The sequence below is a fragment of the Phaethon aethereus genome, assembly GCF_964289735.1.
Source record: "Phaethon aethereus genome assembly, chromosome: 1".
NCBI classification, from domain to species: domain Eukaryota; kingdom Metazoa; phylum Chordata; class Aves; order Phaethontiformes; family Phaethontidae; genus Phaethon; species Phaethon aethereus.
Window position 1 is genome coordinate 72,537,492 of NC_138575.1, and position 24,460 is coordinate 72,561,951.

General features: G+C 37.2%; 1 protein-coding gene across 1 annotated transcript in view; it reads left to right on the forward strand.

Annotated features, from left to right (window-relative positions):
• The window catches only part of PIK3C2G (phosphatidylinositol-4-phosphate 3-kinase catalytic subunit type 2 gamma), a gene marked incomplete at both ends in the record, with an annotated part of 202,712 nt that overhangs the window by 32,916 nt on the left and 145,336 nt on the right, over positions 1-24,460 (forward strand). The window contains 5 exons of the mRNA XM_082012052.1: positions 688-751; positions 5,515-5,637; positions 11,948-11,981; positions 20,146-20,341; positions 23,555-23,677. Coding sequence (XP_081868178.1) covers positions 688-751; positions 5,515-5,637; positions 11,948-11,981; positions 20,146-20,341; positions 23,555-23,677 — 540 coding nt within the window. The remainder of the gene's footprint in view (positions 1-687; positions 752-5,514; positions 5,638-11,947; positions 11,982-20,145; positions 20,342-23,554; positions 23,678-24,460) is intronic.

A 24,460-nucleotide genomic window follows, 5' to 3' on the forward strand; every position in this document is an offset into this window, starting at 1 on the left:
CATTAAGTGAAGCTTTGCTACGGCACAGCAATCTGCAGAAATAAAACAAATTCAGAGCTTAGGTAATCCTACGGAAAAGGTAGTTGCTGACACAGTTTGAGCCTGTAAACTTGAGAACTGTAAGCAAATAAAGTTTGATGAATTGTGTAGCAATGGTGTCCCTTTTAATAATATATGGTTTTATACTTGTTACCTAGCATGGACTTTTGAAATGTAGAGCTTTTCCAGATTCTTTGCAGATGTTTTGCCTGATTCTCTGCAGCTTTAGTCTGTGAAGCGACTGAGAAAGAAGGCAATGGTGCATGTACTTAAGTCCATCCTTCACAGTAATATTTAAGCACTTGTTTAGCCTTGAAGAGTAAAATAAATGGGATTTGGAGTTCAATAGGGGCTGAAATAGCAAATCACTTACTGGAGTTCTTTCACTTGGGAAACATGTATCTGTCCAGGTATAAGTAGAAGATTTTTACATCTATGCTTTGTGGAAAATGATCACCAAAAACCACGGAGATCCAGGCGAAATTACATGACATCTACATAAGCACTTGTTCTTGTTTTATACCAACATAAAATCACTGTCAGTTAAACTATTCCCAATTTATAGAATGTGAGGGAAAAAACCACAAACCTGTTCTCATTATCCAGTTGTTATTAACTTGATGTTGTTTTCTTTTTTCTGATTTCCAGACGAAACCTTGTTTCAGTTATTATGAAATACAGAAGTCAAGTGGAATATTTATTGCAAAATGAGGTATTTGTTCTCAGTTTGTTATACCAGAAAAGCATTAACTGCTACGTGAAAGGTATCTAATTCTTAATCTGTCTCAAATGCAATTAAGGCAGACTTTTAATTAAGGCTGTTTAACCTGACTTTGAAAGGATATAAATTCTCTTAATAAAACTTTGTTTGAGATTAGGAAGAAGGTGTTACAAATTTAAAATATCAAAGGTGACTGTTTCTAGGTGTCAAGGAACCTGTAAATAAAAGCAGGATCATTTGGGTTGGCAGTATAATATTTGGAATTATTATAGGTATAATACACTACATGTATCTGCAGAATTTGTCCCTGATTTTGCAAACCCACAAGCCAAATGTTTACATATTTAGGGTATATATTCAAGCATGCAGTAGTTTACAGGACTAGGTTTAGGCAGGAAAAGTCATAGGAGTTTTGTGTATTTTTAAAGTATTGTGGGCTGCCAATTGAATGTTACATGCTTGAAGGAAAAATCTCTTAGGAGATCTTCTCTGCTAACTAATGTTTTAAAGACAAATGTCTAAAAAACAAATTCATATTTGAGTGATAACTTGGAAGAAACCAAATGACTATTTGATCTGAATTTCAGGTTGCCATGCTAACTCACTTTCTAGTGTTTGGAAATCGAAGAAAAACAAAGGACATCAGTAAAATAAAAGAATACTGATGTAGCACGGAGATATTCCAGTGCATCCCTTCCAGGGTTATAACTCATTATGCTAAAGTATGGGTTTCTTTGAAATATATGTTAAAAAATAGAATTCTTATTTTTTTTATCAGTTATTTTTTATTTTATCAGTTTTTTTATCAGTTACCTGTATTAAAGTCCAGATTTTAATCTTTCTGGGTATTCTTGATCCATGGGTATTTCTATTTTGAATAGTCAGAAAACATACACACAAGTACAAGTGTGTGTACACACACACGTATATATAAATGCACATATACCTACAGACATGTACATGAATACATAAATATATATCAATACATATGTAAATAAACATACGTAGATAAAATGTACTACATATTTATGTAAATCTTTGATGCTTTTCTTTTGCAAAATGCATACAAATTTAAAAGCTGTTGAACTGTGCCTAGCTACAAAGTAAAGCTCTGGTTTTGATACTGTGTAGGTATTCACTGAACTTTCCTTTGTAAGCAACTTCTCAAAGGGGGCTATTTAGTGTATAAAATGTGATGCAGTCATAACCATTTGGAAAATTGAGGTCCCCAAACTCAATGTGCATATATATTTCTTCACTGAAGTAGACCCATCAGTGTAGTTACTCACATTCCCTTGAAATTTTAGGGCCTCAAGTAAGAAGATTCCAAATTCAAAGAAAGCTATAATCTCAACATTAATGAGATATTACAATCCATCCTCTGCAACTGACTCTCTGTGGATATTCCTCAGACATATAATGAAGTACCCTTAAATTTGTTTTTGCTAAATATCTCTACCTTGAGTAGGCAATTACTTGAGATCGTTAACTTTTTATAAAGGGAAGACAGGACATTTTTCAAATATTCATGCTATGCAACAAATATGCTTGTGTTACTCTAGAGCTAGATTTCTCCATAGTGTTTTTTTTAACAAGGTCTTATCTTCACAGGGACACTCAGTAAAGTTCGTATGAATTGCTTAAAAGAGCAGGTTTGCAAGTTAATGACAAAGGTCAGATCACCATGCAGATGTCTTCATTCAGAGGCATCAGAATGTATGGAGCTTTTCCAAATCTATAATAATTAAAGCTACTGCTTTGCTTTGCTTTAATAAGTGGCTTGAAAAATTATGGAGCTGTAATGTAATAGTTATAAATATATAGTAAAGCAAAAAATGAGAACCCTTTATTTGTTCTTTGAATCTTTGTTTCCTTAATTTTTCTAACATCTGATTTGATTTATTTAAGAAGGTTTAAGATTGGGATCTTTATAACAGCCCCCAAAGTTAGGGGGGAATAGTTATGTTGATTTTCAAAGCCAGCACTCACATCACTGGGAGGGTTGTTACCCTTCTGATTCACCACAGTCCACCCTCAGCACGCTTTGAGTGGGGATTCACCACTGGGAGTTACTCACGCATACTAAAATAAGGACACCTACTTACTGAAGTTCTGCACTCAGGTGGAATTTCAGTAAGCATTCAGTTTTAATCAGACAGATCTTGAGATTCTCAGTGAAAAAAAAAGTCAATAATTTTTTTGCACAATTATCTACATACTTCCATATTTACTTGTTCAAGGATATCTGTTAAAAAGCCTTGAAGATGTCACGTAAGTCAGAAGTATTGTTAAGCCCACTATCATTATTAATAATGATCAATAAAGGGAAAATTCATTTTATGATGGGTAATGAGACTATAAAATGCAAATGAAAAAAAAAGTTTAGGATATTTGGCACAAGGTGGGGGTGGGATTGATGCTGTTGGGGTTGAAATGTAAAGAAATGTAAAAAGTGTTCCCAGAGAGTCTGTGCAGCCAGATAACTAGCCATTTTGATTGCCCTGATAATCACTTAACATGCACTTCATTTTTAAATCTATTCAGAATGTACCGTTAATGTAGAGAGAAAACTTTGTAAATTTTTAATACAGAGTGTAGAAGTTCTAGAATGAAGTAGCATTTTTTTGTCATATAAATAATTTAAACACCAAAATATCCTTTAAAGGTTCTGCTGGTATTTAAATATGTAAAGGGAAAAAACCCACATGTGCAAGATATTGACTATGAGAGAAATAGTATGAAAGAAGTCATCACTCATAGTATACAGTATTACACAATTTTTTTATATGCTTACTCTCCTTGATCTGCAATATGGTCCTTAGAAGTAGCTACCATATAAGCAAAGTCTATGGTATAGTAGCTTCTATAAAATATTAAGTATTCTATTAATTTATGTCTAAATTGAGTAGTATATTATGCAGAAATGGATACATTCCTCAGGAATGTCTTTGTGGAACAAATGTACATACAAAAATATATAAACTGTTGGGGTTTGGTTTTGGTTTCTGTCCAGCAGTATAGCTGTTTCTCTACTCAAGGATTACTCTTGTGTATGTCTATCGCTTGTGTACTGCTCAGAAATTGCCCTGCATGAGTGTGTTTTTATAGACATAAAATCTCCTGTTCTAATAACCCATACCCACTTGCGAAGAAGAAAAATGCTAAATTAAATGCTAAATTAGAATTATATTTAATTTTTAATTGCACACTATATATAGTAATTAAATTATATATTTATGTATCTGTGTGTATACATATATACACATTTCTTCAACAACTGCATGGTAAACTGGCATGTATAATGCTTCGGTTTTGTCAATATTATACATGGTAAGAAAGCCATGCCATTTTTGCAAGTTTCTACTTCTGCTGGCAATGTATGTGTGCATAGGGAGTAAATCTTGCAAGATTTCAATTTAAAAATCTAAGTGGGAGGAAAGAAATATGAAAAAAAGGAAAGGCACTCCTTGTAAACTGTCAGAAGGGTGAATCAACTTCAGACCAAAGGAAGGTCTAAAGTTCTCAAGAGATCACAGTCAGCCATAGCCTTTTTCTCTCCAGAATCTCTAGTATGAAAAGGTGTTGCTGTCTTTAATTGCTAAAAGAACCCTAACAACTTACATTTAAAAGAACTCTGAACACCAAATATTTGAGGATATATTATGTAATTCGTTCCTGCTTTAGTTCTGCTTAAGGCAGGTAATGTGGAATTAGTAACCTAAATATATTTTTATATTTATTTGTATTAATGACAGGTGGTAACCTTCTCAGTACCGTTTGGAAATAGACCTTTAGCTTGAAAATAGAAAGTTCATCTTGGTACAAATTTTCTTCTTCAGGCATGAAATGGATGAGTTAGAGAAATGGTTTTATCAGTACACAGATATGCTGTAGCGTACTAAAAGGAACATTTATCAGTACAGAAACATGGAGAATATTTATAGGAGAGCTTCTACATGTTCAGAGAAAGTATTTTAAGGTTTAATGAAGTGATTTAACTATGCAGGAAACCCATGAATTTTTATTTATTTATTTTCCTGAACATAGAGTACTTGATATTTAAAGATTACATTTGCCTTCCTTTGGGATCAAATTACCTTTTTTTTCTTGAATTCCCCAAAGTGTTTCTGAGAGTATTCGTCTAGAGGGTTGGGGTTTTTTTTGTACGGTAATATTTAAAGTTCTAAATTTATTATCAATAAGATTTAATAGTTTGAACTATATATATAGAAAAACTAGTTGCAGAAGTACTCAGTCCACAGGTGTCAGATTATGCAGCCTCCTACGTAGTCACTATTTTTAGGAGGAACATGGCTGTCTGCCAGCTCTCACAGAGATGGGTATGAGACAATAGTGAGGATAAATTCACAGCATCATAAAAACCCCAGAAAGTTCATGAATAATTTTTGTTCAGGTTTCCTCAGAAGTTTCTTTACAGTGCTTTTACACTTATGAAGTTCAGACAAACCAATGTTTTGCCTTAAAATCAGTCTTAGATACCAAATTTGTCACAGTTTTCAACAAGGCACGTTTTGTGGAAGATAATTGGATTTCAACAAAAATTATTCTATCCTTAGGAAACTATTGGTCACAGGTGATTTCAACATAGCCAGACTAATGCATGGTGTGTTTGAATTTTGCGTGAGCAGATACGATTTCCTATATAATCACTGGCATGACATTCATGGTAAGGTGTTTCTGATAAATGGTATGTGTCTACTGTTTGCTTTTTTTTCTTTCTTTGCTACCAACAGCATAAAGTTGAAAATGTGATTGAAGTAGCTAAAGCAATCTGCAGTGTCCTTAGTTTTGTGGAAACCAGAGACATTACTGATGCAGTCAAGAAACTCCGTGCAGTGCCATTGGTGAAAGCACAGGTAAAAGATGTAAGCTGATGCCCTCTTTTTCTCTTTAAAACTGGGGCTTGAATGGGTATTACTAATTTTCTGATTGATCGAGGCCATTCTGCTGTCTTTCTACATATTTGGCCTCTGACAAGCATTGGGTAGAGGGACTATAAAAAAAGAAAAGATTGTTGACAGTGTGTGACAGAGGAACAACAGAGGACCTGTCCTGTGTTTAAGTGTAACTCATATATTCCTTTGGTTGTTTCTTCTTACTCCCACCAAACATACAAGTCTCTACTTTGCCACATCATCTATATACCAAATCACGCCATTTCAAAGTATTCAATTTTCATATATTTAGCATTGGTTGTTAACAACAACAACAACAAAAAAACATTCCTTCTATAAAGTCACTCAAATGATGAGTTTTTCAGATAGAAATGTCTCTGCTATTTATGCAAGGAAGGACCAGCATCATATAGTCATGATTTTAGCTGGAATACTCACTCTTAAAACACAGAAGTGGGTTTTCCAGGGGTTACTGTATAATTGTGAGCTGGGACTTTGGACGGCAGTATCTGTTCTCAGTTTTGTCATCAACCACTTTGGTATGACCTTGGACAAGTCCCTATGACCTGATTTACAGAAGTTCTGAGCACCCAAAAATTCTTTTGAAGTCAGCATCTTGGAAATACAGGTCCTCAGCGAATTTTAAAATCAAGCCATTAATCACTTGGATTTAGGCTGGTGTAACCTTAAGAAATGCTAATTCTTCCCCAGCCTAATGAAATTCCCTCTTCACACTTTTTAAAAAAGTTTAATAAGTTACTAAGAATTTTTTTCTTTCCTTACATGGCCTCTGTCTTGTCATTCTTTTGCACAGCAAATATTGTTTAGAAAACCATGCTGAACTGGGCAAGATGCTTGTGTTCTCAGACCTTTACGTACTTCAAAAAGTTTCATTCTTTCTCATTATTGTTTGTTTGTTTTTTCTTTTCTTTAATCCCATGGCTTGTGATATGTGTAAGGACACCTAGGACAGGAAAGTAAACAGTGTGATAACTAGTGTTAACTAAGCTAACTAGTGAGTGTTAATTAGAAACATGTCTAGCTACATAAGTGGAATTTGTTTAATTATGCCTGATACACAGTTTGAGGTCGCAAACATAAGAGTTTTCTTGTGTCAGGAGTGAGATAGAGCAAATTAATTATATACTGTCATCTATATACAATTATTCTTGACAGATCCAAACCCTCAAATACTCATCATCTTGCAGAGGCAAACTTCCTCCTGAGAGGTGAAACGACTCACCAAAGAGCAGAAAGTATGTTAGTTGAAGAGGCTCCAGTGATGCTCAGAAAACCTCTTTTCTTAAATTTCTGCATTCTTAGCTTCTGTTTATTCCTCTGAGATGGTGGGGGTATGGGAGGAAAGGGAATAGCTTCCGACTTGGGTAAAGTACAGGACCCAAGCAAATAAACTCTAGAACATTACTGTAGCTTTCTGCAGGTCTGGGTTGTAAGTAAATCCCTGCATCATGTTTCTGGAACAGAGGACACTGGACAGACATTACAGAGGACTAGACAGAGGACATTACAGAGCAGGCATTGCTGCATGGCCCTGAGCAGAACAAGCTGTGGTCCTCTGGAATTAGTTGTACGGGTACTGTTTCGCTGGCAAGTATTGTTAACAACCAACCTGCAAAAACCAACATAGCCCTAGTTTTATTTGTTGTTGCTCAGAGCTGACCAGCTGATTCGCTTAAGGGCCTTCTTTTGCTTCCCTTCTATTCGTGACTCACTGTAAATTTTGTTTCTATAGCATCCTAAATCTTTTTATGTCCACTTCAGTATCAATTATTAGAAGTCACTAATCTGGTTAAATTCCAGCATGAATGGGTCTGTTGGCAGCACACATTTTATCTGGCATGTTGTTGATGTAAATGGAAATAAGTATATCTCCATTTAAGAGAAGTTCTTCCTTTATATTAGAGGGCAAATACAGTAGAGAAAGAGATAAAAGAAGTAACAAGGGATTCACATGATCTGCTTTTCAGTTAAACCTGAGACTGTCCTAAGAGGTGTCAGGCAGATCAAATCCTCCCCTGGAGAAAAGCATCTTGTCAACCCAGAATCTTTCTTTATCTCTCTCTTAAGAGCTTGGTCCAGTCAAAAGAGAGAGAGGTCAGTAACAGAACATATTCTCCTTTAAGAAGGAATTAGAGCAGAAGAAATGTATTTAGAGTAATTTGTTAAAAGATTTCTTTTGGAGGTAAGAGAAATTTAGTGTATTTGCTCTTTGAGTGTTCAGGTCAGCTCTGTGAACCCAACATGTAAACTGCCTCCCTATGACTGGCTTGTATTTACTGAGTATCCCTGAGTCATGTTCAGCCCCATCTTCTATGAATTCCAGCAGAAATAGATATAGTGGTCAAAGAGCCAAATCAGATCCTATTAGTGTGGACTGTCTTGAGCAATCAGAAAACCCCACATGTCATGCCATGAAGAATAAGATAATGGGCTAAAAACCAAAGAGTACAGGTCATCTTCTTCAACTCTGAGGTTTCTGTTTGGTTGTTCTGTTCACATTTACTTCTGCTTCTCCTCTGAGTCACTATCATGCAAATACTGTTTTTATTTTAGAGATTAAGTGATTGTTACTAAGCAAATAATTGAATTATGAGCTGATCTATCCTGTTGTAAAAGCAAACAAACTACTAAAAAAACCCCCAAAATTAACAAAAAAAACCATAAACAAACAAAACCCCCTGCTCCAAGTGTTCCCAGCTTGTCATCGCTCATTCTCCAGCATGTGTCCAATTTCCAGCTCCATTGTATAGACAGTCTCCAATATATAGAGGTTCTGCTGAACCAACTTCCATGCACTTCCTTGCACAGAGGGAGTAATAAGCTTTCCGTTTTCTGTTTTACATATTGAAATTATAAGCTCTTCAGAGCAAGGAACACCTCTGCTTATCTATATGTACAGTCTCCAGCACAGTAGAGTGCTGGTCCTGGCTGTAATTTCCAGGGGCTAAAAATGATTTAGTGGTGGTGGTGATGATACTCATGATGTTTGCTCATCTGTAATGAGCAAAATGATACTGTTCCCGAATACCCTCTTCTGAATGTTGAAAAGATTCTGTCCTGATTGAATGTTTTATCACTAGTCTTAAAATATTTTTCTGTCCTAATATTCATATAAGCAGCTGCTTGTCTCCCCATTTCTCTTGGAGAATACTGACTAGATTGTTACTAATTTTTTAAAGTTTTTAAATTATTGAGGTTTTGTTACCTTAATGTTCACTTTCAGGCTTGGTTAGCTGAACTAGTTGTCTGTCCCTTGAAGCCTTCTTGTAAAGGCTGTCTGTGACCTTGACTGACACCCCTCTTACCCCTACTCCCTCCTTGGTGACGCAGCCCGGACTAACAACTGACTTCAAACAAATGGAGGAAAAAAAAAAAGTTAAAAAAAAGTCAAACTGTTCCTGCACCAGCAAATGCCGGTGCTGCTGCTTGCTTTTTACTCCTTCGATAAATAAGTGCTAGGACAGTCGATCAGACTTCAGCAATCTAGAAAAAGACCGTAATCTTTCTCAGCAGCAACCGAACTATAAATGTCATAAAAGGAGTAAAATATATTTCTGCATGTTCTGTAACTCAAATGCTGTTCCGTTTGATGAAAATAATGATTACACATTATATGCAACTACCTTGTACAGAATAGTATATAAATATAACAAATCAGATTTTATCTGTATTTATCAATATTTATACAAAGACAATGGACTATCTCACCTGTCTGCTTCAACATATGTAGCCAAAATTAGTACTCAGCAGCTGGATGTTTGATGGAGTACCAAGTCTTCCAAACCTTTTTTGAGTTAAACTCATACTGAAGTGTAGGGGCGTTTTATGTGAATTCTGGGTACTGAGGAAAGGATTAAGTACTGTAATATTAGTGTATCTTGTCAGTCTGCTTGAATTTTTTTTTATTATTTTCATCAGCATAGTACCCCCAAGACTTTTGTTAGGTAGAAGAGAGGCTTTTTTCAGATAAGCAGGTAATTTGCACCACAAGTAAAGTGGAATTTTTGAGGCTACCTGTTATCTCTCAAGTGGTGCAGCATTACACGTTGGGTAAGGGAGAAATGCCAGAAAAAAGTTTTAATTGCTTTTTCACCATGGTTTCCTGATTCTTTAGTGTAATGTATGATGTGGTTTTGTGTGGAATACCTTTTAATGCATCCATTTGGCAAGCTCCATGTACACATAATGCCTCAGGGAAACTACTGCTTACTCCTTCCAATGTAAATTATGTAGGGTGCCAGTATATGTTTGTGTATACGTATCTGTACATGTGTGCTAGCATACTTAAAAAAACCCAAACCTCATTGTGCTTTTACTTAATTCTGGTTTTAAGGAAGAAAAAAAAAAAAAAAGAAAAACTAAGAAACTTACATCCAATCTTCTGTGTTTAATTAAACTGTACTTATTACCTCCTTACTGCCTCCTCACTGCCAGTACTCTGCATTCCTGTCCCGTGGTTAAGAGATTATGAAAGCAACTGGCACCAGTGATAGTTTCTTCTTAACTGATTGCATCTCTCTTTAAATGTGATTCATTCAGTCTCTAACCAACCTAACCCTGGGATTTTAAAATCCATTCAGGGGAAACGCTGGGTCTGCAGCACAATTAATGTTTTTCATCTCTTTTTCTTTCCTTCCTTTCTTACAGCAGCTCACAAAAAGTCCTAGGAGATCAAATGCTGCCAGAACAGGCACTAATCCACTGTATATTAAATGGGCTACACTATGTTGAAATTATAAGCGCTGTTGCAAAACGTTGTTTACTTTCCAAAATTTGAGAGAATTGAACAAAGGTCTGTGTTCCCATTTGTCTCACTGCATTATAAAGATTGTGAAAACATATTTATCAGCCTGGAGGTTGCTTTTCTCCCCTCAAGTAAGCATTTGACTTCTCTTCGTATTTACCAGAAAAACGCCGGCAGCTCCAAACCGGGTACCAGAGGGGGAATGTGCATCCAGCGTTGTACTTCTTATGTCACCTCCTGCATGCATTGTAATTTTTAAGAAGCATCCTGCTGAATACATATGTACTAACACAAAGCATTCTCAGCCTGCTGCAGAGGGATTAATGACTGCAAAGAGTAGTAAACCTTTCAGGGACAGGGGCGCGGGCTCAAACAGTGCAAACCACCGGCAATACTGGAACAGAATTAGCTTGCTAGTCTCTCTGGTCAGGATTTGCACCTCAATAACTTACTTCTATGTCGCCTCGTTACATGCGAGTCTGATGTCACAGCCAGGAGAAGATGGGGCAGACTGAGCAGCTGGCAGGGGAAGCTGGTTGCCTGCACTTGCCTTTGGGCCCAGGCCTGGGTCCCACCCGCTGCCCCGGGGCTGCGGGTGCTGCCTGTCCTGGGAGATGTGCTGAGCTACCTGCCATGGCGGCACTTTTTCCTGCGCAGACAGGGAGGCACAGGCAGCATAGCAATCTTTAATTTTGCCCACTGTCTGAGAAGGCTGGAGCAAGGTCTGATTGATGCTAGTTATTGTACTTGGGGATTTAATAGAGCAGCTTTAAAAAAAAAAGTTTAATTAGGCTACTCTGTTCAGTCTGAATAACTGGCCTGACCTTACAGCGGTTATAAGCACCCAGCAGTTCCTGCTGACAGCAGTGGGATATGAGAGGTGGGAATCCAGATATTGAATTAATGTTAGGCATCGAGAGCTGTGTTTAGGCTCCAAGGGCATAAACACCTCCTAAATCTCTGCGCCTAATATTTCCAGTTGGCTGTCTCTGGTTCGCTGCCTGCTCAAACGCCTTTGAAGAGGATAGCTGTTTTTGCTGATTTGGCACAGGAACGTGGCTGAAATGTAGGCCACTTGAGTAGAGAATTTGTGATCCTCAGCTTTGAAAGTACGGGGAGGCTCTGCCTGCTCAACATGATTGTGGGATTCAATTGTGAATATATAAGGCGTGCAAAAGGATGGAGAGGGTATTCTTATCTGTTATACCAATGCTGAAAATGTGTATGCACCTCCAATATTGATAAGTGCTCCTTTGTACCTTGATATGCATAAATACTATCAGAAATGACTTGTCTGAGATGGTAGAGGAAGCAGGTGGAAGAGCTGGAAAGCAGGTCCTTGTACTCTGAATCCCAGCCATGTCTTATGTTATCATAACGTTAGGATGCATCCTTCCCCTTTCTCACCTTATTTTCCGTGAGTACTACTCCTAAAACCATTATAACTGCTATCTGGTCTTTTTTGAACTAACTGATTACTTTTTCCCTTGGGTTTTGTCTTTATAGAATTCACTTCAAAGTGTGGAAACACCAAACAAAGGTAAAGTGTTATTTTTAAAATATGTTAATTCAAGATATATCATCAGAAAATGCACATTTTGCTATTTGTTTGTATTAGTGAACTGTTACAGTTGGCATATTGCAGTTGTTTACATACTGCATCGTATAATAAGGTAATTATGACAAGTTAAATTTTAAGTGATCTAAAAATAAATAGAATATAGCATTTCCCAAAACTAATCTGGAGATTTAAATATGGAGAACAAATAGTAGAGTGAAAGAACTCATTACAGTTAGTGGTTGTCATAGCAGTTGTCCTTAATCCCAACTTTTTCTGCAGAGAAAAGGGAAAATAAGGAACTTCATGAAAGACTACAAAATTATTTTTGTGTATGGCTTTTCTACTTGGTTGCAATAACTTTTATTCCTCCCTCCTTAAGCTTTAGTTCTTTGTCTTTTTTTTGTGTAAATAGTGTGTTGTCTTAAATGATATATAGTCATAAGAGTAGGTTAATCATTAATGGACAAAATCATAGACCCCGCCTTGTTTAACACCTCAGTTAAAATTAGCTTAGACTCATGGCTAATGCCCAGTACTGTTAGCACTGCTGCGGAGCACCTCGCAGACTCAGGGATGTGCCGGAGTCTGTCCTGTGGTGGGTGCCTGTGTTGGGTTCCCGGAGGGGACAGTTGCATCGGGGCGTGGGTCCTTCTCTACCCCTCTGTGGCTGGCCTGCGACGTGCTGCTGGGGATGCTACGTGGATGCTTTCAAAGGGCCCTCCATCTGAATGCTGGGGTGGGCTGGGGTGTGCTGTGGAACAGTGGTCTCCCTCCATTTCATCTGAGGAAAAAAGTGGACTCTGAGGTGCCTTTTTTCCTCTCTTTCTTTTTTCCTCTGTCTGCTTTTCTCGATTGTGGCATGCTCAGAGGCGCAAAAAAGGTGAACCAACCACAAAGATTGCAACAGCCTTTCAAACACAAAGGTGGTTCAAAGGCAGGATTCCAAATGCCAGGCTTCTTGTTTCGCCATTATTCAACTTCATGAACAGCAAACAGAGAAACAGCAATTATATTTGTAAGCTGCCGGGAAAAGCTAAGCATCTGGAGGGCCATGGGGTGGGGGGAGAACACGCAGGTGCAGAAGGGAGGAGAAGGTAAATACAGTTTGTAGGATTCCTCTCCCTTAGATATAGTCATCTATTAAGAGTCTTAACTAATTGTTGACGATGAAAAGAATGAATAGTTACTAATCAACATCTACCACTGCACACTGTTCAGAAAACCTGGCTGGAAAGCATCTAAAACATTCCTCTGCTTAAAGATATTTCCAAATTTGGACTTCATTGAGTCAGCACCTTCCTCAAGGAAAATCTGATTTATTGAATAACAGTAAAGGAATCAGGTTTTTTAAGTCTCTACTTCTCTGTACCGATTTATTTATGCCAGGAAACCTTCAACTCTGAGGAGTGATGCTTCCCTGTTTGTTCTCAGCACACCCTAATTTCATAACATTTGCAGAATCCTTTTGGTAGTGTCATATTAGAAACTGCAACTTACCAGTTTCAAGTCAGAACTTGCAGGTCACTAGTCATTCTGTAGAGAAGCCTACATTCAAAGTTGTCCAAGATAACCAAAATGCAAATTAACCTCTTACATGCAGTGATATACATTTAATGTTCTTTTTAACATACTACATGCCTTATATCTGCACCTATTAAATAAACTTCTAAAAGACAGCAAAATACTTAAAGTTAGGCTAATGAGTGCTAACAGAAAAGTCCAGCTGTTGTATCAAAGCTGGTGTTAAGGGCATGTCTGATAAAAACAAAATGTAAGAGCAATGACCACAACTGATCTGCTGGCCTAGGCCCGATCCCCAAGAGGTGGACAAAGCCATTCTACACATCTTTTCTTTCGGGGATCATGAGCTTTCCTTAGTCCCTCTCTTCTCAGTGCTCACCTTCATGATAATGCCATGTTGACCTCCCATCCATTGACCTAGGAACAGAGCCTGAAAGGGATCCAGACGATATTCTCACCTGCTGAAGCTGGAAGTAAAAACCAGCTAGGTGGAGAGATGTTCATTCCTGCTGAAATTACCTTTGTATTTCTTTTTCCACCTCATTTGCTTCCTGCCCTCTTTTTACTTCCTAACGCTTAGCCAGCTAGAATTGCAGGCATGCAAATATTTGCAAGCCTGTGACCCAAAAGTAAAGTGAAATCACCACTTTAGCTCAGTGCTGGCAAATTTTTCTGTATTTCCATGAAGCTTAAAAACCACGTGCGTTGCTTTCTCTAGCAGCACAATTGCAAATGAAGTCAGCATTGACAGCCGAGGAAGAAACAGACTACATTCCCTGCTTGTACTGTTCTTCTCTGTCTCTTATATGTATTCATGTTTATCTTGAAGAAAACAGGACCAAATTTAAATAGTAAGAGCAGCAGTTACTTGAACTAATAAGGTCTTTTTCTTCTCCTCTTCCTCTCCAAGTGATAGCTACTACCCTAAGTATCATAAGAGTTTTGTTTTTCTTCATTATAACTTCTTTCTACCACAAAAGAGGAAAAGATAAAGGATACAATTAAGATTAAATCCTTACTTAATAATTTGTTTAGAAACTACTTTACTCCTTCTCTTTAGTAAAAGATTATCAGAGGTTTAATAGTAGTCATTCACCATGGACTAAGCAAGTCAAAGACTATATTCAAAATATCTAGCTTTGATTTAGTGTTGCCATAACTGACTCTATTAACAGTGTTATCTCTTGTTCCATGTATCAATTGTTCCATTGCTGTGAACAGAGCAGGACTTATCCGTGTTATGCTTAAGTCTGGATCATGTTCTTTTTCCTCTGCATGAAGTCCTTAGAAGATTATATTAATGTTTTAGTGCTCAAAGTATTTTTTTTTAATTTCTTTTAAGTGTGAGGAACGATAGACATTTCTAGACATCAGCACCTTTCTGCAGCATCAAGTTTTCCCAGAAAATAAAGAATAAGATTATTCAAGTTAGAGATCTGGCATTGGGGTTTGCTGCAATACAGAGTATGAAAAGATAGGCTGCAAGCTAGTACAAAACTGAGTCCATGTGTGCTTCTCAAAAGCTGATCAATGAATGTTTATACGATGTCTGCAGCCTTGCTACTTCAGGCGGGGATTTCACCGGATCAGACACAATAAGCAGCTTTTGGAATTTGTTCAGTAGTTCTCTGGGTTCCATCCCAGAAAGTCTAGTATGCACCATGAACTGGTGGTATTGAATCAACAGTCTTTTCCAACAGAATTGCTGGAGTTTTTGAGTAAATGCAGATATCAGATACCTTGATGATACACAAGGAAGTTGTCATTACATTTAAGGGTATAAAGGTTCACTAATTGTGCTTGCAATTTAATAGTTGCTTCTAAACCCAATCATAAAAATATTCACCACAGAAATTAAAAAAAAAAACACTTCAATTTTTTCCCCTTCCTTTTTTTTTTTGAAGGTTTTCCTATATAAAATTGAAAGCTCCAGTTCCTTGTTTTCCTAGCAGTTATAGTTTTGTTTTGAAAAAATCACTTTTTGTTCCAGAATATGGAAAGATGTCAAGAGTTTTAAATTTATTATTTTTCATCTCTGTACGTGTCTCCTGCATTGTCTTCAAATGCAAGGATGGCTCTTTACCACTAAGTTTTTGCTGTGTTACATCCTGACATGTTGTTCTGAAAGCCAGGGTTTTTTTTAACTAAGACCAATTTTTAAATAACGGTAACCCCCTGGTTCCCCAAAAGATTAGAAGTTACTAAGGCCTTGCTACTATGTAAAGTATATAGTAGCAGAGACATTTTTGATACCAGGATAGCAGGAGATTTTTAAGTTTCTTCCAAGGGATAATTCATAGGTTTCTTCAACTAGTAGGAGGCAACAATAAGGTAAACACTGGTGCTTGGAAATTGCATCTGATCAGTATTTGCATTACAGCTTTTCCATGTTTTGCCTTTTTCCTATTATAATAATGGTATAATTAATGTTGCTTAGCACCTTACCTAAATGTTAAGTTTTTGGGTTTTTTCCGGGTGTTTTTTGAGTGTGTGTGTGTGTATGACCTAAACTGCATTTAGGATCTTGCTCTTTTTCTTCTCTCTGAAAATAAGTTGGAAAGAACAATATCAACCTCCTGTTCTCCGAAATATATTTAAGGTGTCAAAAGGGTCTTAAGCCTTCCCTCCAAATTCTGTTCAACTAGATATTTGTCATATTTTACCAAGAGGAAACATGCATAGAGTCAGAGAGGGCGTGTTTAATACATATTAAATTGGCATCATCTGCTAGTGCAATAACAGCAAAGTACCTACTCTGTTGGAAGGTCTGGCACTAAAATAATATGTGAGTTGTAATACTGGACTGAGAAGAAGAAAGTAAGTGGTTTTCTATAAGGAATATGCTAGTATGTTCCTTACTAGATCTGGAAGGCACCTGCAGGTGTATTCATTAACACTTTTAGGGATGATGTGGATTGTTCTGTTTCCCACCAAGGGTGAAATTAATTCCTTCAAACTTCATTTACAAGGAACACATGTCAGAAATAAGCATATCTGGCAGCTGTGGTTAAAGTTCACTTCCTTTGGTCTCATTTCTGCAAGTCTCATTTCTTCTCACCTTCAGTGAGAAGGTGATGCCAAATAATTTCACACCAGAAATAAATTATGAGGTTTGAGTTGTGAGATGATAAATCTTGGTCACAATTCACTTTGATGTGGTGTATACATATATTTCCAAGGTACTGGCTATGCCTGGGACACCTTTCTGTACGATAAACTCTGGCATAGCTGAAGCTGTGAATCTGCTGTAGGAAGTCCATAGCCTGTGCTGTGTAAATCAGTGAAACACCATAGTCCTTTCTCATCTAAGATTCATTAATTGTAAAAGGTATAAAAAGCAGTAACATTCTCTGGCTTCATGAATGGGCAATATAATTTCAGCATACCAAATCCTATTCAGCAGCTCATAAAAATATAGTGAAAAGATGCTGACTAAATCTTGTGAGTAATGGACGCTTACAGACTAGCCAAGATGTTCGTCTAATTTAGTTAATTGCTGCTGAGCTTAATGAGTGAAGACTGGGGGGGAAAAGGGCTGACTCTGGCACAGAAACCATAGGCCATTTTAAAGTGAGAGCTGACGAAGGTGGGAAAATGAATGTAGAAAAATTGTGGCAGCTGCAGACCAGGTCATACTTGGACATTTGCTTACAACTGAGAAACTATTCCTGAGAAAATCTTCATTTTGCATATCCTAATAATTAGATCAATAACGCTGAAGTTTCATTTGTCTCCCTTTGCCTGCTGCTGAACTGGTTGCCTCATTGCTGTCTCCACCCCTCAGACGCCATCTTAGCAAGAGGGACAGCCTGTAGGCCCACACCAGGCCCTGCTTCTGAACTGGCTCCATTTCTGCATTCAGGCACAGACAGCATGGGTGAAAGGTGGAAATTTAAGAGAGAGAGGAAAAAGAAGAACATTTTCCAGCTCCCTTCAGCAGGGAGTCTAATGGACATCGTCTGGAACTAAGTGAAGGCTGTTAACCTTGCCCCATGCAGCCACATAGATCTTGTAGGGTGGGCAGGTCCCTGACACCCAAGAAACTTTTTTCACCTCACTACTGACAGATTGAAGCATGTTATAAATGAGGCAAAAAAATGTGCTTTTCCTTGTTTTGCCTCACTTTTGGTGCTTTCTTTGTTTGTTTGTTTGCCTGGTTTTTTATGTATCTGACATTCAGTTTTGTCTCTCAGGTAAATCATGAGAGTCAGTCTTCTGCAAACATGGCTAGCGGACAAGATAGCTTGGATATAGCGATAAGCATCTTGCATCTTATTCACTTCCTTGCCTGACAATATGTAAATTTGCTTTTATGGAAAATATTTACCCTATTGTGTATGTTTCTCCTGACTTTTTTTTTTTATTTATTTATTATTTTGTCTAAGGAGTATTCCTTTCTTTCTGTGGCTTAGCTGAAATATTATACATTTCCTCTTGTTCTGGAGAACAAAATTTGAAACATTGCCTTATAGCTTAGAATATGGACTGTGTAAAAATTGCTGGTGGCCAAAAGGTACGTTTCAACATACAGCAGGAAGTTTACACAGATTCTGAGCTACGTTTCACCTTCTTTTGGAGAAAAAGCTGAGAGGGTTCCACTCAGCAGTCATTGACTTCAGGAGGCCAATTTGCATAAATAAGGGCTTTGCTAGTACACTACCTCTACCTGTCTGCCACTTTGAAAAGATTGGAGCCAGGGAGTCTCCTAAGTAGCTGTTTTTTTTTCTTAATACAAACAGTATGGTACTTGTCAGATAAAGTAGAAAATACTGGCTCAAATGGTAGTCCACTGATGTCCTCTTCTGGACCACTTAAGAAGGTTTTATCTTCATGACTATAGGTAATCCCTTGGAATGTAAAAGAATTCAGTGCACATTAAACATTTAGTTTGGAAGGTGCTAAGTTATTACATATCCAAGAAAACTGGTTATGTGAATAAAATGGTATTTTAGGGAAAAAAATTCATTAGAGGAAAAGATTTATTCAGAACAATTATGGTGAACGATGGTAAATGGATAAAATAGTAATGAGAATAAATAAAAATATAATTAAAAACAAGTACCAGACAGAGGACTATACACAGAGAGTAAAAGCAATAAGTTTTCTTAACCTGTTAGTCCCTAAAATGTTTCCATTTTCATACGTGGAAGACAATTACAGCACGACAAGATGTAGTATTCTAGCCAGTTCCTCACGGGTGCAATAATTTGCCATCTGTATTTCCAGTAGCAAGCCCCTGTCTATGTCAAACTATTTCCATTTTATGTATATCTCTATTGTTACATAGTTAAAATTTGTCTATTATAAAATGAAGACTGAAATAATTCTTTTGAACTGTTTGCAATGCGTTTTATGACTCAATAGTTCTGAGCATTTGCTAGTTTAAAGGCAAAAGGTATCAAAGAAGGGGAATAAAACTCCAGACCAAGGGTAAGTTTTTGGAGATGTTTCTGTCAGGAAATCAAGATGGCTAAGTCCAGTGAATCGTGGTATCTGTATCCGATGCTGGGCAGGATTCCTGCACCTATCTCAAGTATGAAAAGCTAACATAAGCAAATCTCAGGCTTCCTATTGCTGGGATATTTTTTTTTCAATAGACACTATTAGACAGCTAATAGATGGCTGCCGAATACAGTGGCCAGACAAGTTGGCAACTGTAACAGGCGGTGAGAGCATGTTCTTGATCATGTAGGAACCCATGCGTTGGGGGGGGGCCGGGAAGAAGAATTTGGGGTACTCCTCTTGGAAGACAAATCTTCCTGATCTTGGAATGATACAATGTACCCTGACACTTTCTCAACCTGTCCCTTGCCTGAGAAAGGAGTGCTTGTACCAGCTCTCTTCACTTGATGGAGTCTGCCAGGACCAGGGATTTTAATTTACACTGGCAATCAGGCAATCCCCTAGCTGTTTGAAAAACACAGAGAGAGGGGAGATGCATAAAAGCCAGTAACTGCAGAATTGCAGAAAAAAAGCACTGCAGAGCTGAGGCCAGCCATTTCATAAATAAAGGTGTGATATAAATGAGGGTAGAGCCTGCATTTCATATATATCCATATAGATATGTATTTCAGTGTCCATCGTTGTATAATGTTATCACCAATCCATGACCAGCTGAATGCTGACTATGTCTGCTTGTGGCTGCTATGGTGTATATTTTATGAATTGTTTACCCAGAGTTGCAACAGCTTTATAGTCTTAAAATTTAACCAGTGCCTTTTCTCCATTCTCCACTGCTGCATTGCCAGTTCCCTTGAACTAAGAGGCTACTTAGCTGCTGAAATTACAAAACACATACATAAGAAAAACCCTTCCAGCACAAAAACAGACTAAAATGGCATATCTGAGGCACACACTGACTTGATGTAGTTTAAAATGCTTGCTTTGAAAATGCCTTAGTTTGAAAGCACTGTAATGAAAGACGGTTAATGATACACCAGAAATGAGCTAAGGCTGGTTTCAAAAGCACAGGTGGCTAATTGGCTTCAGTTGGTAGGTTATATCATTTTAATTAAATTTTATTAGAAAGCATTTCAAAGCCATAACTGGTGGTTTAAGATGAATATGGTTCTTCATAGATGACCTATCGCTAACCTTTCTTTATTTCTCTCTCTCCTCTCAGTGTTAATAGAGACTTCTGTGACTGAGCTCTCCATGGCCATCTCTTGTCTCATCCATGTTTACAGCAGAAGCTTTGATGCAGATTTCCAGCTTGCCAGCATACCTAAAAGCCCTTCATGTGCAGACATCAGCCTAGATTCTCAGCTCAGCTTCACTGTTTATGCTGCTCATAACATCCCAGAAGCCTGGGTGAACAGGTAGGAGGAGATCTAGCAGGTGTTCACAAGCCAGGGTGTTGTCCCTTATGATCACATGTTTTTCACAGATCCTAGCTTACCTCTGTTGCTTTGGTGATACTCCAAGACTAATGTTAGAGACAGAGTAGGGGAGTGCATCTCCACTACGTTTCTAGCATGAAGCGCCCTTACTTAAGCTTGACTGACTAGGAGACTTCCAGGCCGCATAGACAGATGGTGAATCAAGGACGTGGCCTGGATGGTTGCCCTTGACCAGTGTAGAAGGAAGGGAATAGAAGCAAGGTCAGAGCACTGGCCTTGACAGGTAGGTGTACAAATGCTTGTGACACCTACTTGCTTGGAGGGAGGGAGGAAAGGCTTGGGTGCTGCATGCTGAGAGAGTTTGGACTGGGACTTTGTGTGGCCTCTGCAGTACAAATAACTGTAAGGATTGAAGGTCAGCTTACCAAGTTAAACACAGGGGTACTTGCTTAAACTCATTCTGGCTGAGGCTTTATCAGCAATTTTTGCTCTTCATGTATTCAAACCACATTACTTGGCTAAGCACGTGTAAATTGACGATCGTCTTTATAGATAGTGATTAAAATAAGTGTAGTTTATAGGTCCAAGTATACCTAGTATATCAGCATAGCGGAGGAAGGAAAAAAGAGAGGCATCTAATAAAAACCTGATTGAAATGTTCTCTTCTTAATTGTTTATTTGGACAAATTAGTTGTCTCTTCAAATAGCTGGTTTTCCTACTCTGAGGAAATCTGGTGTTCTCTTCTTACCACTCCAGTGCAATCAAAGGAGGACAGACCACTACGGTCTGCTAGCAGTATTTTTATGAGTCAAAATGCTTTCTCTGAGATTTTATTAATACTTTCCCCTTGCTCCCACTTTACCTTGAATTCCAAATGACTGATTAAAAACCAGTGGGATCATTTGCATTAGACTATAAGCAAGAGAGTATACTATACAGCATTATTTGTAATTATCAGTTTAATAAAAAAATGAATTTGCATCAGTTAAGGTAAAAATACAGAACTATAACCATTATCCTGATTTTGCAGATGGTTATACCATTCTCACTGCATTTTGTGTTTTACCAGAAAAATGTGAAATTACATATGGCCTAAAGGCCACCGATAACTTGAATGCTATGTTTAAGCATGTGAAAATGAGAATTGCTCCTTAATCTCTCTTTCCAGTCTTTCCAGTATTCATAGCTAGCATGAACTTCTTAACATGGGCTGCCTCTCTGACACCTACTTTCCTCAAATACTTTTACTAATTTCTTTCACATGCACACTCCCCATTCTTATTTCCGCAGTGCATGAATTTGTGCTGGCTATGTCACAAGTCTTGTTTTCCCTTTCCCAAAGGTCACATTTTATGATCTTGCTGTATTTTAATATATATATATATAATGTATATTCCTGCATATATATACAATATACGTATTATAAATGTTAGAATTTTGACATCCCTTACTGTCTGTCTCTCATTGTGTTTTTTTTTCTATACATACTAGTACGTGATAAATGGCTTTTCTTTCAATCATTTGGGATAAGGGAAAGTGAACTGTCTTATGTTATAGAATCCTGTTAGTATCCTGTCAAATCCCTCTCAAGTTCATTTTTGTGGGTTGGCTTTTTGTCAATTTTTATATTTATGCCCTCAATTTCTTATTGCAGTATTACTGTCCTCATTAAAAAGATAAGTGGAGACCTTAAAAGTTGCAGAATAATTAAACTGATTACCTTTCCTTACTGTATTTTCATTCCTTCTTGGGTTTTTTTAGCAGTTTGTTGTTTTATCTCATTTAAATCCCAAGCAGATATGCCCTAATTGATGCCAGTGGCATAACATTGCTAGCTTCATGTTTGGCTGCATTTGTTTTTCTATCCCCAAAAATCAGATTCCTATCTACATCTGGATGATACGAGGTGATCTTTGGGACAAGACTATAGAGTCATGCCTTTGAACTCACAGGGAGGGTACCCAGGCAAAATGCTCTTCAAAGACCTAAAACGTGTTGAAGTGCATGCACTCTGAAAAACCTTTATGACTTCAGTTAGAGTGAACCATTGTGTAAGCCTTAATCTTTGCAGGATTAGGTCCTTATGGTGCATAAATCAGGGATATATCTGTATATTGTGTATCAATACTTCTATTTAAACAGCCATGCTTAATCATTTGATTGTATTAAAACCTATTACTTCCTGCACTGTCCTCTAACTGTTTGTAACATTTAGACTCTACAGAAAAGATTCCATATTTAAGAGCAGAAGCATTTTCTAGTCTTGTAAGGTATTTTATTCCTTTCTCTGCATTGACATCTCATAGGTACTAGAGATTCCAGATCCTTTCCTTTGAATTTGGGGGGGGGAGAAGAAAAAAATGAGAGAGAAAAAAAAAGCATATCTGCTATAATAAGCGTAACAATTATTATAATGTTCTGGAAGAGATCAACAATCATACCTTTAAAAAAAGGCAAAGCCAGGCACCTTCAGTCTGCAAATGCTTCAAATTTTTTGTTCAGATTTGACTCTCTTTCCCATGTTCATCATTTTTGTGCAGAATGTGGTCTAAAGCTGAGAGTGGCAGGAACATCTGGAAGTTACAAGACCAGTTAAGAACATTAGTTGATTATATGCTATTCCTCTATTTTAACTATAATTTTATAAGACTTTAGCAAGAAGAATATGAAACCAACAGATAGTCCCAGACCTGAATTACAGTATGAAACTAGTCAGTTAAGTATCCGAAGAATGTCAACACAAAGGTCTTTAATGCTTCTGCTGTAATGAATGCATAGATTCCCTTAACTGGTAACCTGTTTTTTACTGATTGGGAAAAGCATAAATAGATTGACTGTTGACTGAAGTTGTATGATGAGCAAGTTGTAACACTTCACATCTTATGTCCAAACTTCCCTTGACTGCAATAATGAAAAAAAAAATTAGTCCTAATGACAAAAACACGGAGTAGAATTTAGGTGTTTTAAGTACTTTTTCTGAATTCCAAACACTAAAAAAAAAAACCAAACAACAAAAAACCCAAAATAACCTTCTCCACCTACTACATTAATATGAGATTCATTATTTTAATTTTTACATGAAAGGGTGGATCTTCACAAGTTTCTGAATGATTAGCCCCAAATTTACTGTGCTGGATATGTTACATTACAATTAATCTTTTCTCTTTTTTTTTTTTTCCTTCCCTTTGTAGCTACAAAGTTTTTTCTTTTTCCTGTTCACTAACTTATGCTGGGAAGACAATATGTCAAGTCAAGATTTGCAAAAATATACCAGTTAAAAGATCCTTCTTCCTCCTGGCTGACTGGAACGAGAAGTAAGTTTTGGTCCGTGTTTTGTACATGTTTGTCTGACTGATTTTACACACTGCATATTCCTTTCCAAAAAAAAAAAAAAAAAAAAAAAAAAAATCCACATCTGTATTATGGATCATCTTCTGAGCAAATTAAGCTCTACAGAATTCACAGGAACTTAAGGAGATGGGAGTGAGAAAGGAATGGGGTAGCCAGAGGAAGAAAAATAGGACTAAGCTAAGTCTGGTCTGACAATCAGCTAATCTAAGATGGTCTGAGAATAGCTTTGATTTACTGGAGGCATCCTGGAGGTATACTGAAACTGAAAGGAGATAACGACCAAAGGCTGTATTTCTGTTCTCTTTTGAGAACTTCTGCCCTTTGTATCCACCTCTAATAGGTATGCAATCCAACTTGAGAACCTGTTGTAATGTTTCTTTGAGAAAGGAACAAGGCTGTTGTGGTGTGATTTTAGTGAGGATTTTTTGTTGGTTTTGTTTGTTTGTTTTATAAGAAGAATCTGCAGTTTTAAAGTGAGGACCTTAGTTTGAGGTTTGAGACTGGAATTACAGAGTAAGGGCACTAGCTGCCTGTTACCTGCCTGTCTGCTTTGAGGAATATTACTCCATGGGAAAGCAAGGTGTACATTCAAACAACATTCAGTTAAGGCAATGGGATGATTAAAAGCATATTTGCAATAGATGAGAGAGAAGTAGTAGGTAATTTTTTATCATTTGGAGCTAATGTTGTATTATTCCAGCTTCCTAAGCATTACATATTTATATTTACAATCTTTCAAATTGTTG